The 19029-nt window shown below is 46.9% G+C and overlaps 1 protein-coding gene across 1 annotated transcript in view; it reads left to right on the plus strand.

The window, feature by feature from the left end:
• IL2RG (interleukin 2 receptor subunit gamma) overlaps window positions 1-19029 on the plus strand; it is a 57659-nt gene that overhangs the window by 10843 nt on the left and 27787 nt on the right. Inside the window, exons 3-6 of the mRNA XM_083159192.1 lie at window positions 10384-10474; window positions 16012-16187; window positions 16608-16756; window positions 18625-18787. Of these exons, the coding sequence (XP_083015318.1) occupies window positions 10384-10474; window positions 16012-16187; window positions 16608-16756; window positions 18625-18787 (579 nt within the window). The remainder of the gene's footprint in view (window positions 1-10383; window positions 10475-16011; window positions 16188-16607; window positions 16757-18624; window positions 18788-19029) is intronic.

The raw sequence follows: 19029 nt of genomic DNA on the forward strand, positions 1-19029 counted from the left end.
AGATGCTGAAAGTGCACAGGTAGTCAGGAGAGCTCAGGACGCTGGTGTTCTCTAAGGATTGACAAGCGAAGAACTGGCGCCAGCTTGGTTTAAAGATGAGTCCTTTATCCCCCTTGGGATTCACTGATAGGCTGCTGACTTCAGCCTGGATTGCATTGGCTGGCTTCACCAAGATGGCGCCTGCTGTGCAGACGCTGCGGCAGAGGTAGTATGCCTTGCGTCAGTGAAGTCCCCACAGGCGGCCGGAAGTACTGCAGCTGCTGCTCCGCCGGTGCCCGCATCCAGAGTGAGGGGACAGCTTCGGGAACTGGGACAGGGCACTCCGCGCCAGCGCAAGACAACCAGTCAGAGCGGGCAGCGTCACCCACGCATAATGGTGACTGTACGTGTCCTCCTGGCGTTCTGCTCAGACGCCTGAGACCACGCACCTGGACCAAATCCCGCCGCACCACCCGGACTGGTAATCTACACACATGGACTGTGACAAATATGCCACAATTGTTTACTTTTATGTGATATTTGGTCACTGGATTTGTTGAATTGTTGTACAAATGGAATGATCTTTTCCATAGGTTTAATCCCTTTTGGGTGTCAGCAGTGATGCCCGGGGGATAGAATTTACCTTCTCTTTAATGTGCAAAAGTTCTTTGTAAAAAAAGTCAATCATGGTGTCCATCTGCTTGTCCAATGCATTTGGATCAGAGTTGATCCTTTTACACAACAATAATTGGGAGAAAGGTAAGCCATGGATACTAGGTCATGGATGGCAACTAGAATAATGTAATAAATTATTGCGATCAGTCGGTTTTGTGAACAATGTTGTAGATAACCTTCTTGAATCATGATGCATACATCAAAAAAGTATATGACAGATGTACTGAACGTGTATGTCAGTGTTACCGTACTGGGACCAGCATTATGGGAATCCAGTATTTGTACCAGGTCTTGTGTATCTCCCAACCAGAATAGCAATAGATCGTCTATGTAGCGGGTGTAATTTTTATTACTCTCCGCTACATAGGAATTCTTGAAGAATAACTCGTCTTCCACAAAAAACATAAATGTGTTTGCGTTTCGCTGCTCATGCATCTTTTTTAAGGTGTTTTTTTTATGTACACAGTGCGGGTATAAATACCTTTTATGATTACAGCATCATGCACACCTGATGGTATCCACTTAACTTAACACATTATCAAATCATGATCCTACAGGTACTCATATGAGTTATTTTTCTTTTTACAGTGTTATATAACAATAAATGTTTATTTTTTAATATTTAATTTATTTTATTATTGCATTACCACATCCAACATACAGCGCAACTACCCCCATTGTTTTTTTGTTTGCCTCTAATAACATAGTAGTTTATGGACATTAAAAGTAGACCGGCATAATAATGGGCCTTATTCTGGTCGATGCGTAATTTTCCGAATTCTTTCGGATGGCGTTTTTTAGCCGTCTGCGCAGGCAATGCTATGCGCATGTGCCACGCACGGTCTCCGTACTCGTTCTCACTAATACCGTACAGAAATGTGCACCGCATTCGGGAAATATGGGCGTAATATGGGCGTCATTCGGAACTACACAAGGGCGTAGTTTCAAAGTGGGCCAAAATGGGCGTAAATATGGGCGTACACGAGGGAGTGCACTAACTCTGGTAGTTAGTACGGCCGCACCTGAACCACTGTCAGCTGAACACAATGCAATCCACTCCTCTACTCATTACTCATTAATTACACTCTTTTCATTGCTTCAATTGGAACCATTGCAGCCTAAATGGACCATTACAAAATGCACAAATATATGCTGAAAGCACGGCTGCATTTTTTAGACACATTTACACTGCAAACAATGGACAGAACTTGGTATCACTAATATAAATATACATGTCACTTTTACAAACAAACACTTTTTAATGAGGTTGCCTAATTGCATAAGTGTGTCATGTGACAGATTTATGAGTTCAGATAATAGTCGTGAGTTTTGCGGAAATACACTGCATTGGTGCGTACAGCCAGGTTCCAGTCCATTCTGACGCTGTAAGACCGTGCAGAATCTTTGTGTGGCCACCGCACACGCACGGTTTGGATGATGTCCGTAAACACACCCTCTTCTTAGAGAGCGAGTCCGTCCGAATGCAGAGGACCTGTGGGCGTTTCTTCTTACAATATCCGTCCGCACAGCGTGGCGTGAGGTCCGTTTCGAAAGAATTCGGAAAGTTACGCACCAACCAGAATAACCTCCAATGTGTGAATGGAGCTTTGTCAGCAATGGCTCCCATACACTTATGCAATTTGGGGCGATTTCACACGACTCTAAAGGATGGGTTTGAGAAATTGGGTAAATCATCAAAAATCACATACTTGACATCCCATCTCATGCACGGCCATTTGCTCATTGGATCGGATCCATAGGTCAGATCTGCTTGCAGGGCCGGCGCTACCCACTCAGCAGAGGATGCAGAGCAGGGAGGCACCATGTAGGAGAGGCACTTCCCCTGCTCTCCATCCTCTGTTGCCATCCTGTTGTTCCCGGCTGCTGCTGCGCCTGTCACACAGGCAGCAGCCGCACAGGCAGGGGCGGATTGGGAATTAAAAGCAGCCCGGGAAATAATTAGAAGCAGCCCTGGGGGGGAGCCTGTTGTGCGGCGAATGCACGCACAAATGTTTAGGGGGCGTGGCCTAGTGGTATGGAGGCGTAGCCTATTATAACGAGGTCACAACGAGGGATAATCTGGACAGTGCACGCCGAAGGCGTGCCCAAACATTACACCATAATGCCTATTACACGTAACACACCTATATTATACCACATGCCATAATTCCCATTACACTTTATGCCAGGTGCAACAATAGAAAAAAAAATAAGGACAAGAGGGACAGTGCATGTCGAAGGCGCACGCCAATAATTTACACCACAATGCCTATTATACCCCACACCCATTACATAGTATACTACATGCCCAGCCTATTACACAATAGCCCATGACTGGACACTAAAATAAAAAATAGGGACAATATGGACAGTGCCACACACTTTAATGCCCATTACACATTATACCAAACACCATAATGCCCACACTGTAATGGCTATTACATATTATGCTATATAAGTGCTGCCTACCTACTGTACATGTTAATTGCCAGGGCCTTCATGCTCAGTGCCAGGGCCTTCATGCTCGGTGCCAAGGCCCTCATGGTCGGTGCCAGGGCCTTCATGCTCAGTGCCAGGGCCTGTTGCCAAGGTGGAGGGCAAATGTTCATTGCCAATGGGGAGGGCAAATGCTCATTGCCAAGGGGGAGGGAAAATGCTCGTTGCCAAGGGGAGGGCAAATGCTTGTTGCCAAGGGGGAGGGCAAATGCTCAATTCCAAGGGGGAGGGCAAATGCAGGCAGGCACAGGCTGGCAGCTGGAGCAGGGCAGAGGAGATTGCTTTGTAACCTGGACACTGGAGGTGACCATCGGCGGGAGATCATTGTGCTGCCGCGAATCAAACAGCCAGCTAGAGACCAGCAGCACCATGAGCATGAGCCGAGCAGGAGGCTGGAGCAGTTCCGCCTGCGGCAATTTCTTCCGTTATATACACAAATACAGACAGGTAGTATAGGGAGAATAATTTCAATACACAAGGAGGTAATCTCTTGTATTTATAAAGCAAACCCACCTCCAGTAGCTTTACATTAAAGCTGGTTTGCAGGAAGGGTCATGCAGTAGACTGATAATTTCTATAGGTGGGTATAGGCCCTGCAGGTTTACTGACATGCAGCCTGCTGGGGAGGGGGAGACAATAAGCAGGGCTGAAGGCACTCACCCACTCCTGAGAGCAGACATGCAGGATGGCAGGGTGCAGGAGGCCGACGCTGGCAATGCAGGTAGTGTGAAGGAGAACTCCGTCCGTGTCCCCAGCAGTGTGTCCCCTCGGACCCCCAGGCAGGAGGAGGAGAGCTTAGCGGAGGTCGTGGGGGTCCCGCTGTGCAGATCACAAGCAGCAGCGGGACACTGAAGTGTGCAGGAGGCAGCGCGCTGTAAGGCGGAGGAGGTGGGCGGCCCAGAGGGACACCTCTGGAAACTCAGGTCCTGGCCTGAAGGGACCAGGCAGGCCGCCACCCACGGGAGCACCAGAGCCTGCCTCACGACTCTGCAGCTCCCACCTGATGTCCACGGGAGTGACGGGGGGTGAGGGAGGAGATGGAGGTACAGGGGGATAGGTAGTTGCAGCCAGAGCGCTGCAAAGATGCCATCTGCGGCTATTTAAATATCGCACCTGCCCTGCTCTCAGTCTGGCAGCCAATCAGGAGCCGCTGCTCCTGATTGGCTGGCGGACCGCGAGCAGGGCAGGCGTGCTATTTGAAATATCCACAGGCGGAACTGCTCCTGCTCGCCTCATCCTCATGGTGCTGCCGTTCTCTAGCTGGCTGTTTGTTTTGCGGCAGCGCCATGATCTTATCCCGCTGACGGCAGCATAGCCCAAAACAAATATGGCCCGGCCCACCGGGAAACAGCCCGGTTTCCCGGTGGGCCAATCCGCCTCTGCATCCCACCACACATAAACATGACATTTTGACCTCCAGGACACATTAACATGTGTCACTCCCCTAGTGCAAATGAACCTCCCCAGCACACATTAATATGCATCCCCCCCTAAAGACATTGAGATCCCTATAATCACATACCTAACTCTGTGCTGTTGTGGCTGGCTGTAGGGCTGGCTCCTCTCTCTATGCCTTGTAGCTCCTCCAGTGAGTGCACATGTGCACCATGCTCAGCAACAGACCATCGGAGGACTGGCTGCTGGGCTGCTGCTATTGGGGAGGAAAGGTGGGTAGCAGAGTGGAGATAGGGAAGTTGCACAGAGGATGGAGGAGGTGCGACGCTGCTGCTGCTAGTACAGCGCAGCCATCACACAGTGTGACAGACACTGGCAGCGCCGCAGCGGTAGGAGCTGTGTATGGGCCAGGGGTCAGGGGGCAGAGCCATGAGCCGACACTCATGAGCTCCGCAAAGCACTATGGGGGGAGCTTCGCGCGGCCGGGCTTCTGCAGCAGCCCGACCGCCGACATTTTGGAGAAGGGCAAAATGCTGGAGCCGCGGCAGCTAACTGCTGAGACTGCGGTCATGCTGTCCGCAGCCCAGCCAGGGGAGGAGAGTGGCCCGGCCAGCCCAATTCTAATGTTTTATGGTCCGGCCCACCGGGAAATGTCCCGGTTTCCCGGTGGGCCAATCCGCCCCTGCGCACAGGCATTGTGAAGTACCTCCAGCCGCCCCCACAGCATGGAACAGAACACAACATTGAACACAAAACTGACCCGCGGGAAGGAGGCAGAGCTACCCATTGGATGGGGTGGAGCTACCATGGAAGGGGGTGGGGCTACATGAGTCTAGACCAGCACAGGGAGAGAAAAGGGAGGGACTCAGGGAGAGAGAACGAGAAGTGGAGGAGCCGTGCAGCCAGACTACTTTGCCAGGCAGGTGGAAGGATTGAGTGTGAATGTGTGTACTTTATATGCATTATGGGCCAGATTCAGACCTGTTCACTAAGCTGCATAAGTTTGCAGTATAGCGAACAGGTAAACGCCACTCGCCACACGACCGAACTCACACCCCCACCTCAATACTTTTATCCGAGATGGAGAGGGCCGAAAAGGGGGCCGGCGCTAACATTATGTTAAGTCAGCTGCCCGTCTCCCAGGAGAACACCCAGTGTTTTTATGGTTATATATAAACACAGTACTTTGTTGGTATAATGTGTATACATGACATTAATGTTTCAGGCATTATGTGTATAAGTGACGTCACTACACAGAGCCAGTAAGTGGGGTAAGCACCTCAGGGTGGTACCTCTCTGCCAACTAAACCCCGCTGGACCCGGTGCCTAAAAAAATAATTAGCTGGGATAAAAAGAAGGGGGGGGGGGGGGCGAGGATACAAATGCTGGAGGTCCCCTGCACCTCTAGCTCCTGTCATGGGCAACGAATATGTAACCCTCCTCCTGACATTGAGCATGTTAGCCCCCTGAGAATGAATGTGTAACTCCCCCTCCTGACAATGTGCCTATAACCCCATTGACAACGAGCATGTAACCTGCCGTGGGTAACAAGCATGTAGACTCCCCCTGGCCAACTACTGTAGCATGTAAACCCCCATAGCAATGAGCATGTAACCCTGGCAACAAGCAAATAATAGGATGTCGGTAAGTGGAATTTATGTGGCATAATATGTAATAGCATATATGTGGCATAATATGTAATATTATACCACGGTCGTTGGTATAATAAATAATAAGCATAACGGTGTGTGGCATAATGTGCAATAGATATTACGGTGTGGAAAATTATGTGTAATGGGCATTACGGTGTGTGACAATGTGTAATGGGCATATTGGTGTGTGGTATAATGTGTAATGGGCATTACATTGTAGCATAATGTGTAACAGGCATTACGGTTTGTTGTGTACTGTATAATGGATATTAAGATGTAAATTTTTTATGAGCTCACTATCCCTCATTTTAGTGTGCATGTATGTGGGGGGAGCACCAGTTCCATTTCTGATGTAACGCAAAATGTCTAGTAACATCACTGCTGCTACTGGCCATGTTATGTGTATGAGGCACGGCTACAGGCATTATACAGCTTTTTTTCAGAGTGCGCCTTTGCCATGTTCTGTCTATTTGTAATGGGAGGGAGCAAATTTATAGTTTGCAGGATGGCGCGGAACACCCTAGAACCGGCCCTGTCTGCTTGCACCTACAACCAGGACTCCCTAGGAGGCAGCATGTGATTCTGACACCTGGGAAGGTCCCGGGAGGCTCAAGGGGAATTGAATGGTCATACACTGCTGCAAGAAGCTGCAGTACTGTATGGTCACCTTAACACTGTGGCAGTAGTGTATGGTCACCTTAACACTGTGGCAGTAGTGTATGGTCACCTTAACACTGTGGCAGTAGTGGATGGTGTTTGTTCCTTGCACAGGGTGGTGGTTTACCACGCAATCCAATCATCATTTACAATATCCTAAACCCAGCACCCCTGTACATAAAGGGACCACTTTAATGCCTCAATATGATTCAAAACCACAAGCTTAACCATTTCACTCCCAGCATGTCATTTAACAAAACCCACCGTCAGATTACATGACAGAGACTGACTGACACCTGACCCAATCAGCGTGCCAGAAATCAACCAATCAGGAGGACCTACACCAGGCCTTGTCCCGCCCTCCTTCCTTAACTACTGCAGGCAATCAACTACATGCATTAACTCCCTAGAAGAAGGCCCCCGGGCCGAAACGCGTTGGAGGCACAGCACATTTCTGACACTCTCTCACATCTAAGTCTCCTCCACTTCTCGGAGTAGAGCACACGGAGCTCCGTCTGGCTAGGTACGCTCCCGGCGGACGAGATCTCGCGAGATCGCCCGACCCGGAAGTCATACCAGCCGGCGTTGAAGCACCGTGGAACCGGAGCTGCAGGAGCAGCCCGGCACCAACAGCACCCACCAGCAGAAGCAAGCCGCCGACGAGGATCGAGACGCAGGCAGTGCGGGTGCACCACCCGAGGTAAGGGACGCCGTCCTCCGGTGCCACCTGCACAGACGCTCACCACCCACCAACGTACTGCAGTTTTCTCCCGTGACACTTGACTCTGGTGAACTGTCACCAATCTCAGCCGCCTTCTCCAGGAACTGTATTGGTTTTTCATTCCCCCCAACCCCCCCCCCCCCCCCCACTGTCCAGAACGCTTTGACCACCCTGACCTACTGACCTAACCCCCTTTAGGTAGACCAGCTACTGTCCCCACCAGCATAACATCACTAGCGACATAGCTGGAGAACCTTGGGGGTCTTTTCTCAGCAGGAGACCGGGATAGTCCAGCCCTGACAGTAAAGAACCCAACTCAAGTGATACATCATATTGGCACAGACTGCCAAGCACCCACTTTTTTCGCCACTATACCTGTGTTTTTGCACAATAAAAATCACTTTTGAGATTAAGCCCAGATCTCATTTCATTCTTCAGTTAGGGGTAGAGCGCCGAAATTTCTGTATTTATTCTTAACCTTTGCAGGCTGATCACCTGCATATTTACAGCAGCTAACCCCGCACATTCGCACTTAGTGCGCAGTTTCACAAACCCATTCTGTTTATACACTGCTGCAAGAAGCTGCAGTACTGTATGGTCACCTTAACACTGTGGCAGTAGTGTATGGTCACCTTAACACTGTGGCAGTAGTGTATGGTCACCTTAACACTGTGGCAGTAGTGGATGGTGTTTGTTCCTTGCACAGGGTGGTGGGAGAGGCCAAGTTACAGTTTTAGACTGCCTACTGCTGACACAGTGTTAGACTTTCTCACTTAGATAGTCATTAGATGCAGAAGGTCAACATTACAAAAGGTTGACACTGATAAAAAAAGGTCAACATGCACAATGTCAACACTGACAAAAGGACAACATGAAAAGGAGTGAGATAACGAGGATGGAGATAAACGGCCTGATTAAGACCTGTTCGCTAGGCTGTGTATACTCGTAGCCTAGCAAACAGGTCAGCACTGCCTGATACTAGGAGCTGCTGGTGGAGAAAAGGCTTTGGTGGCATTGGGCGGACAGGAGATTTATACATAAAATACACATGATTATTTATTTATTTTTGTTGTATATTTGTACTGAATTGTTTTATTGATAAATACTTGTATTCAGGCTCGTACTGGCCCGCGGGGGGGGGGGGGGGACCGGAGGATTCCCCGATAGGCCCCGGTAATTTTTGACCCTGCCCACTTTTTGAGGTGGGCAGGGTCTGGCTGAAACTTGGTTGCCTGGTTCCCCACTGGGCGAGTGGAGCACACATGCTGAGCTGCATACAGCTGCAGGCACCTGGTCGGGAGTCTGAGCGGGGGAGCGGCAGCAAAGCTGGAGTGAGGGAGTCAGGGAGGAGGCAGAGTTAGAGTGAGGAAGTCAGGAGCAGCAGCATGATTGCTTTGAGCGGGGGAGAAGAGCACCCCATGGGTTGCACAGGAGGGACAGACAGACATCATGATGTCCACCCCGTCATGACTTCACACATTGGACCCGCCCCCGCATCATGACATCACACGTCAGACAGACCCCAGTGGGCCAGCCTGTCAGATACTGGTGGTGGTTGTGGTTTTTGCAGGTGAATCCCACCAAAAAGAGTGAGCGCTTATTGTAATATAAAAGTGACAAATACTTTATGTCAAGCTGGAAGCCAAAATGTTTTATTTAGTAACAAAAATATGCCCTTTTGTGTTGGAAATGTGCAGCAAAAATGTGGATAGAAACATAGATCCATGCAGTATGTCTGAATCTTTTATTCTACATATCCTAATGTACATGGGGAGGTTGGGTATAATAAATCTGTGATTGCATTATAATGGCACAATTACAGGTGGTTTCCAGGACGTGTATCTCTTCCCTTCTGCTCATCCTGGAGATTGTAAAAAAAAAAATATAGACTTGAATATTTTAAATTAAGACAATTATGTTAGTGTTGGTTACTTCTATTTTTTATTACATTAGTTTATAATGTTATATTTCAAATGTTAAATATCACACAAGAAAACATAATCTCTTTAGTCATCAGCTAATTTTAAATGATACATATCTTGGTGTAAATTCTATAGAATGTATAATTTGATTGCACAGTCTCTAACCTGTCTCCACACCCAAGGAAACACTATGCATTCTTCCCCATCCCAACACCCCTGGCTAAGAGATGTTGGGGTATAAATATTTGTGTATGCCTCCATTTATAGAACCTCAAGGAAAAATGAAGTGAATTCTAGGTGGGGGTTTTACGGCAAATAACCAATCAAGTGCAGCTTTTCTGAGTGTGAGAAACCACACAGATTAACTATTTGTTCCAATCCCTTGCTGGAACTCAATGACACTTTATTGTATCAATGAGGTTCATTGATTCAATTTATTAATGTACCACATTAATACAATGACGTTCATTCATAAGTGTTTAAAAAAAAAAAAAGTCCACTATTGGTGGAAATTGATCATTCAGAGTACAGCCAGTGACTATTGATTTTGCCTAGTTATAATTCATCTGCGTGACTGACTACAGTACGCCGTTTGTAATAAGACCTGGAAGCACTGGTGTATGTGCAAAAGAGGAGCAAGACATTTATTTGATATATATTATATATGTGAACCTATAGTATAAATTACATTTAGAAGAACAAAATAATATGATGTATTACATCATTAGAGAAAATAATACACTACAATTACCACTCCAATTATAAAAACAACAACTTTTTTTTTAGTATGTAGTAATAGTATGTGTATGACGTTTGTAGCATTATTTGAATATGTTGATGGTATTTTGTGGCTGAAATCTAACTCTTTGTTCATTATGTGATGCAGAGTTGCACTGTACGATGAATAAGTACAGAAATTTGACTTGTCTTTGGAACCAGCAGGGACCCCTGAGTGAGAACTACACATTATATTACTGGTGAGTGATTAGTTAGAATTTCTCTATCTCTCCCTCCCTTGGCCAGATTATCTAAGCTTCAAAAGTGATAAAATGGAGAGTGATAAACATTCAGCCAAGGCCCCTAGGCACCACATTATTTGCCGCCCCCCCTGCCACACACACACCTGTTATAGAGAGGGAGAGGTGGGGTGGGGGTTAGAGAATGAGAGAGGATGCTCTGTTCAAAGCAGCGCAACTTCAGCTGCACAAGTACTGTAACTCCAGGTTGCCAATCCCAGGTCACTCACTGTGCACTATGACGGCAGTCCCTAGCATCCCACACACACTGTGCACCCAACACAGCGGCACACAGGGAGCTTACCTAGGCTGACGGCAAGCCTCCCCTTGGACTGCTCTGATCCTCCAGCGCGTCCCACCGGCACCTCTCCCCGATATTCACCACTGTCTATAGCATGGGTCTTCAAACTGTGGCCCTCCAGATGTTGTGAAACTACAAATCCCAGCATGCCTTGCCACAGTTTTAACACTCCCTTATAGCAAAACTGTGGCAAGGCATGCTGGGGTTTGTAGTTTCACAACATCTGGAGGGCCGTAGTTTGAAGACCCATGGTCTATAGCCACCGGGGTCTTCACTGCAGGCACCCACACTCAGGTCTCCCTCTCTGTCTGCTGCTTGCAAACTTCAGTGGTGGCCGCTGCAATCTTCACTTATCTCCCGGAGATGACGGCTGCTGGGTCTCTCTCTGCCACCTGGAAGCTGAAGCTGCGGTCGTTGCCATCTTCACTGGTGACCTCCCAGGGGACATCAGCAGCTCCAGGGGATCGCTTCTCTGCTAGCCATCAACAGGCATCACAGGGCTGGCTCTCACCTGCGCCGGATATTCAGCACTTGCTGGTTCACAGATGCTGAAGGGGGCACTTTCAGCACGGCGCAACAATATTTGCAAAAGATAAAAAAAATCACGCCACTGCTTGCCGCCCCCCAGCATGTGCCTCACGGGCCTAGTGGGAAATCCGGCCCTGGTTACCAAGGCGGGGGGCATCACCAGAAAAATCTGGCGATGCCCCATAGAAGCCTATGGGCTTCTAACGTGATCCCCCTCTTCCCCGCACCAAGAGCTGTCCTTTGCCATAATTATTGCATATGTTACAGCATATGCGATAATTATGTATGCGAAGGGCGGCGATGTATGGCGGAGCTGGGCTGCGGATGTAAGGACATCCCGCCCCATGAAAGCAACTTTGCACATTGGGGGAAAAAATGTCCTGCTGCTGGTGTGGGAAATGTAAAATGTGAGAGATTAAGATTTCAGAGGGGCGCATCCACACTCAAATCTACATTGCAAGGTATCAATAAAAATAAAGCTGTTAACTATTTGTGTGCTACAGGCAAAAGCAGCCATTATGTACGCAGCTTGGGAAAATATAAAAACTGTTTTCTCCCCTTGCATTGCATTGGTTTGTTCCAGGTGCAAAGCTATAGTACTTGCTACAGTATATTTGCTCTACTCCCAGCTTAAGGGTAAAGTTACTAAGATGGGAGGTGTATGTCACATGGGATGTTGCTATGGGCAACCAATCAGAATCTACGTTTTATTTATTTAGAACCTTCTAGAGCACAGGTCTTCAACCTGTGGCCCTCCAGATGTTGTGGAACTACATATCCCAGCATGCCCTGGGGTTTTTTGGCATGCTTTTATAGGAAAAAATGGGGCAATGCATGTTGGAACATGTAGTTTCACAACATCTGGAGGGCCCTAGGTTGAAGACCCATGTTTAGAGGATAATATAGTATCTGATCGGTTGCCCATAGCAACATCCCATCTGCAATAGAACGCCCATCTTAGTAAATTCCCCCCCCCCTCAGAATCATCCCCTATATTAGATCTTACTATGCACACAAACAAGTGCCATTGTGCTATACACAATGGCAGCCTGCACACTGCCCAATTAACCCTATATAATAAAAGATTAAAGGCCCCCATACACTAGTACGATTTGTGATGATTTCACCAGATCCCGACAGATTGGGCCAAGAAATTGGACCAAATCGAATGTGTGTGACATCCCATCCGACTCGATGAGCGGTCCTGTGCGCATCGGGTTGGACCCTACAGATTGATCCTGCTGCACATAAAATCTATTGGATCAGACCCATCAGCGGTACATCACGGGTGCTTTTTTAGCACCACAATGAATTGGGTCTGATCCATAGGTGTTTGCCAGTGGTGAAGCACCGATGGCGCACACCTATGTGCAGGGGCGGACAGCGGCGGGTTGCATGTGGCGGCTGCGGGGCTGCAGTGAGTGACAGGTGACAGGCAGCGGTGAGTGGCGGGTGCCGGGCAGTGATTAGCAACATGTACTGGGCTGCGGGGCGGGAAGCGGCACAAGAATTTAAAAAAATAAGTTCAAAAGACTGGCTGTTGAGAGAATTCGGGGGAAGTGAGTTCCACCACCTCTCCAGGACCACTTTAAGCACTGGCGGATGGCGAGTCTTTTGAAAGTATTTTTTAAAATTCTGTTGCCGCTTCCCGCGGCCTGTCACCTGCCGCTGCCAGCTGCCCAGCACCCGCCACTGCCTGCCTTGACGCTTATTGCTGGCTCTCCTGCCCCCCACCGCTGCTGCAGCTCCCCGGGCATGTAAAAATGGCAGATGAAGTGCCAAATCGTAAGTGAGCCTCCTGGGGAGCTTTCGGGGGAGCACAAGGGCAATTTAGTCTGACTTGTCCTTAGGATGGGGCCTTAATGCTACTTTTTACTTCTATTGGGTGAACTCGAGTGTTTTGCATGCCAGTGGCCACTAGACGGCACACAATGGCGCAAACAAACTGTTGTTCTGTTCGGCAATGCACAGCCACTAGCACTGACATTACTGCTATTATTGTTCTGTTATTTTGATGGGAACTAGTTATTTCATAGTGGATTATACTGTACAGGAGAGCAGATGGAGACAAAGCCTAATTCATCTGATTAAGGAGAGCTATCATCAGGGTGAAAAAAAACCCTAACAATAGATTTTTTAGAACATTTTACATCTTTAAAATCTCAAAGTAGAGAATTAAGACTAAGCGAGTAGTTCCCAAACTGTGTGCCTCAGGGAACGATCAGCGGTGCCCTGATTTGACGGCCCAGGACCAATTTAAATTATTTAGGGTCAATGTAAAAGGCAAACCCAGTGCTTGTGGCTGCCAGTCATAAAATAAGTGAAAAAAGGCAAACAGAAGCAAATCCTGTCTCATAACATAACTCAACCTAAAGGTGTGTACACACGGTGTAAAATGTTTTTGGGCATCAGGGGTGTCATTTAATGGGATGCGATTTTTAGAATTCTGCAATTTTTTGTAAAAAAAATTGACAAATTTGTTTGTCACACATGATTTGGCACTTGATGTGCCAAGTTGTGCATGTGATAAATCCCATGCAGTTCCCGGGGAACTGCAGGCAGTGGACGCCGGCAGGGGGCCCAGAGATCGGGGATGGCAGTGGGGGGAATGCCGGCTATCAGAGAGCCAGGCAGAGGGAGGCAGCGCAGGGTGCCGGGCAGGGATGGAAGCCGCTATCATCAGCTCGGCAAAGGGGGCGTCGCAGGGAACCGGGCAGAAGAAGAGGCAGCGGCGCAGCGCCAGCGGCGGGAGAACAGGACTTAAAAGAAAAAAGCCCATGGTGAATGGGCAGCCACTGATTGGCTGAGACCTCTCTGAGCCAATCGCTTCCCATTCATTCGTATGGGCTTTTTTTTTTTTTGAAGTCCTGTTCTCCCACCTAATAGTATTAGGATGAAAATAATGATTAGGATTGCAATCCCAGCACCTTTTCATACTTTATGATGTATAAATCTGTAATAAGATTTTATGAATATGAAAAAAGCATAGATATACGTGTGTGAAACATACAAGAAATGAACCCCTCAGACCCCTCGGACACAGAGTGCAAAGCCTCTCAGCATTTTCACTTGCACAATCAGGGGCCATGCTGTATTCGGGTGTGGATCAGTTGGTCAGCAGCAAGTTGTTAGACAGTCATTAGGTCGACACCATTAGGTTGACATGCAGGAAGGTCGACATGAGTCTAGGTCAACATGGGTTAGGTTGACAGGGTCATAAGGTCGACAGGGTCATTAAAGTCAACATGGTTTGGGTCGACAGTCAAATGGTCGACATGGGGTTTTCCACAGTTTTTTACCTGAATGTCGACACAGTCAACATGGACACAGGTTAAAGTGCGCCGCACCCTATTGGATGGCAGGGCATGAAATACCACCTGTCGGCACATGTCGGCTCAAAAAACAGTGACAAACCCCATGTTGACCTAATGACCCATGTCATCCTAGCCCATGTCGACCTAGACTCATGTCGACCTAGACACATGGCGACCTAAATGCATGTCGACCTATTGGTGTCAACCTTATGACTGTTGCTGGTGACCAAATGACCATATCCCCTGTATTCTGCCTCCCAACATCTCTGTACAGCATTGTAGCAGTCCCTCAGTAACTGCCCTCACATTTTCCTCTTACCACACTTTAATGTCAAAGTCAGTGGCGCACGCAAGGGGGGTTTCCGATTACCCAGAAATCCCACCTGATGGACCAGGATTTGTTTTATGAGACAGCTCTGCCTCTGTCTCTCAGCCCCAGCAACAGGGGGGGTCAAAGGGGACAGCCGTCCACCCCTCTGCCGCCTGACCCCCTGTCACGTAGACGCTGGCTCTGCTGCCGGACCCCCTGCCACCAAGGTGCAGCACAATGAGTCAGTGAGGCTGGCTGTTAATTGCCCGATGTGTGGGAAGGGGTGAGGGGCAGCAGGGTTCTGTCCCTGACCCATGCAAATGTCACAGAGTTCTGCCGGCCACTCCATGGGGTTCTGGCGACCACTCCAGCTCTGCCTTTGGCACCCACCCGGCCCCCAGGACCTGACCAAATGGGAGCCAGGGAGCAGCAGCCGGAGAGGAAACCCGCCATGTACAGCCACACAGGAGCCCGGGGACTGTTCCAAGGAATCAGGCTGCAATGTATCCTGATGTCTCATAGTCACGGCCCCCGCGGCTGACTGTAGGAATAGGCTGCCAAGCTACAAGCTCCAATTGGCCCGTGCTGGCGACAACTTTCTAATGGCTCCCAGATCCAAAGTTATCCTCAAGGACTCAAGGAGTAGGAGAAGTGCGATCTGCGCTCTCCTCACAAAATGGAAAGAGCCAGGGGGCAGCAGGAGTGAGCAGCAGAAGAAAAGCAGAAGAGGGGTGGTGAGTACTGATGGCGGCATTCTGCATTAGGCCCTATATGGGGGCATTCTGCATTAGGCCCTATATGGGGGCATTCTGCATTAGGCACTATGGGGGCATTCTGCTTATGGCACTACTGTGGGCATTCAGTATATTGCACTACTGGGGGCATTCTGCATATCGCACTACTGGGGGGCATTCTGCATATGGCCCTGCATTATTCCACTTCCAGGACCCAGCTCCCTGTATAAAGTTGAGTTTTGCACATAACTTTCTTCTAAGATGAGGTATCCAAATATAAAACAGCTTTTGATATTGCTGTGTATTTGTAGGTACGGCACGCAGGAATCTTCAGCAGCCCCTTGTCCTAAATACCTGATTACCAATCATATAACTACCGGCTGCTTTTTCTCTGAAGGAAAGACTTTCCAAACGTTCACTGTGAAGCTGAACAGCAGCAGCCAGGGAAAACCAGTCCAGAAATCATTTGACAATTTACAAAAGCTTGGTAACAACTATATATACTATATTGGAAATGTGTGATTGATATATATATATATATATATATATATATATATATATCACGATATGTATACATGTAATTACAATGTGCTATTATTGTTTTGTAATTCTAAAATATTGTATTTGTTGCACATATATCAGTTGTAAAAGTATGTTTTATACAGTGTAGTCTACTTTATATATTATAGTGGGCCAGATGTATCAAGCTTCAAAAAGTGATAAAGTGGAGAGTAATAAACAACCAGCCAATCAGCTCCTATCTACCATTTTTCAAACACAGCCTGTAACATGACAGGTGGGAGCTGATTGGCTGGTTGTTTATCACTATACTATATAACTATTCTATAGTTTAGTGCATGCTCTTCTATTTAAATCTGAAAACTACTTCCTTATATTACATGTGCAGTAAAGATGGATTCTCCAACAAACTTACGTGTTGTGAATACTAGTAGTTTGGAGCTACGTCTCACATGGGAGCAATCCTATGGCTATTTCAAAGAGCACTGTATCTCTTATCAAGTTCGGCATCGGAATATGGACAGTGCCGAATGGACGGTAATATTAGCTTATGTGTGCACAAATTACATAAAAGATTCTATTCACAATCCTATAAATGCTTCTCTCCTTTCAAGAATCAAATCAAATAGTTTTTCTGCTCTACAATTAATATGTGTTTTATCTACATATACAGACAGTACTGTCCACATGTTTTAGGCTAGTGTGGAAAGAATGCTGAAACATAAGAATGCTTTCAAAATAGAAGTGTTAATAGTTTATTTTATCAATTAACAAAATGAAAATTGAATGAACACATCTAAATCAAATCAATTTGTGATGTGACCACCTTTGCATTCAAAACAGCATTAACGCTTTTAAGTAAACTTGCACAAAGTCTGGAATTTTGTAGGTTTACAGATAGGTGTATGAGTAACCAGAAATGCCAAACAGTTGATATTGATCATCCTTTTCATATGTAGTTTGAAACACAATCATTAAATGAAACAGAAACAGCTGTATAAGAGGCTTAAAACTGGGTGAGAAACAGCCAAACTCTGCTACAAAGGTGAAGTTGTGAAATACAGTTTCATGTCACAAGTCATAAATTATAAAGACTGAGCAGAGCAACAAGACACCACAAGGTAGTTACATTGCACCAAACAAGGTCTCTCCCAGGCAAAATTTCAGCAGACTGGGGCTTTAAGATGTGCTGTTCAAGCTTTTTTGAAGAAGAACAAAGAAACAGGAAATTCCGAGGACTGTAGACGCAGTAGTCGGCCAAGGAAATTTAGTGCATCAGATGAAAGACACATCATGCTTACTTACTTCCCTTCAAAATCAGAATATGTCCACAGTGCCATCAACATAGAACTGGAAGAAAGCAATGGGACCCAGGTATACAAATCTACTGTTTGGAGAAGTCTGGCCAGAAATGGAGTGGTCAGAGAGTCGTGTTACAAGTCTTGAATTTTGTTGGTCCGACAGAGGTCCTTGGGCCCTGGCAGATATAGCTGGTTGTGGTATAGGGTTCCGACCGTGTCCGGCACCCGATGTAGCTCTAGGATATTGGAGCAATGCAGGTCTAATATTATATTTGCATGTACAGAAGGGAATTAAAGATTAGTGATAGAGGCTGATGTAACCCAGGACATGCCGGGGTGTTCACAAATAGGTAGACAATGAGGTATGGACTTCTACAGCACCCACCATGCAGTTTATCTCCCCTGCCTGGGTCCTCTATAGCACCGGACAATGTGAACGGGTAAAGTGCTGAAATGTGACAAGGAGGACTTGCCAGACCTCATAAATGGGGTAAATATTGGAGCGGTGCAGAGATGGATGGTCTAAGACAATTGGCATTTGGCCTTAAATGCAGAAGTGGCTGTGATACACAAAATGCTGCTGATCCCAGGGTCAACTAGCCATCACACTTATTATTTATCCTTCTACTGGTAAGAGCATCCCAAATGAATGAGTTATAGTTTCCATGAACAATATGGGCTTCGCACAATTAGACAACTGACTTGATATTATGATTTGTTGAGGTGTGGACAGTCTGAAGAAGATGCTTCTGTATGAGCAGATGAGATGTCTTCAGAGCCGTTTTGGTTGCACAAAAGGACTGATATAGAGTTAGTTCTAGTGGACTTAGGAGGATATTTTGTGTGATTTCGTTCAGAAAGAGAGAGGACACATATGTATCATTGCAGACCTACATGCATTTAATCTCGATGCCAAACCCTCCATCCAAAAAATGGTCAGGGACACATAGACAAGTACTGTATGAGAAATATTTGCATTCATTCATGAACAATTGTACTAAATCACTGTCACTTGTTTAGTTAATAAGTAACTTCCATGAACTTTCCAACGTGTGTATTGCTCTTTTAATCTTCATAAAAATACCTCTGATTTTCTTGCTTTAGGTGAAGATTGCCTCTTCTAAAAAGTTTTCCTTGCCTAGTTTTGACCCTCTGGAAACCTACACCTTTCATGTGAGAAGCCAGTTAAACACAAATTGTGTCAGTTCTAGTGTATGGAGTGAGTGGAGTGAAGGAGTCACCTGGGGAAGGAATGCCACAGTCAGCGGTAAGTGGAAGAATTGATGTTGCTGGCCTAGCCCAAGGGATAGTTTCCTAGGGGGAAATTTACTAAAATGGAAAATCTATTTCAGATGGGATGTTACTATCATCTTCTAAAAAGTGCTAAATAAATAAGTAGATTCTAATTGGTTACCCATAGCAACAATTCATGTGAATCACAACTCCCATCTTAGTAAATTATTCCCTAGTCCCCACACATAGATTTCTGCCTAGTACAAAAAGATCCCA

Source organism: Crinia signifera, chromosome 9, assembly GCF_055691185.1.
Source record: "Crinia signifera chromosome 9, ASM5569118v1, whole genome shotgun sequence".
Lineage (NCBI taxonomy): Eukaryota > Metazoa > Chordata > Amphibia > Anura > Myobatrachidae > Crinia > Crinia signifera.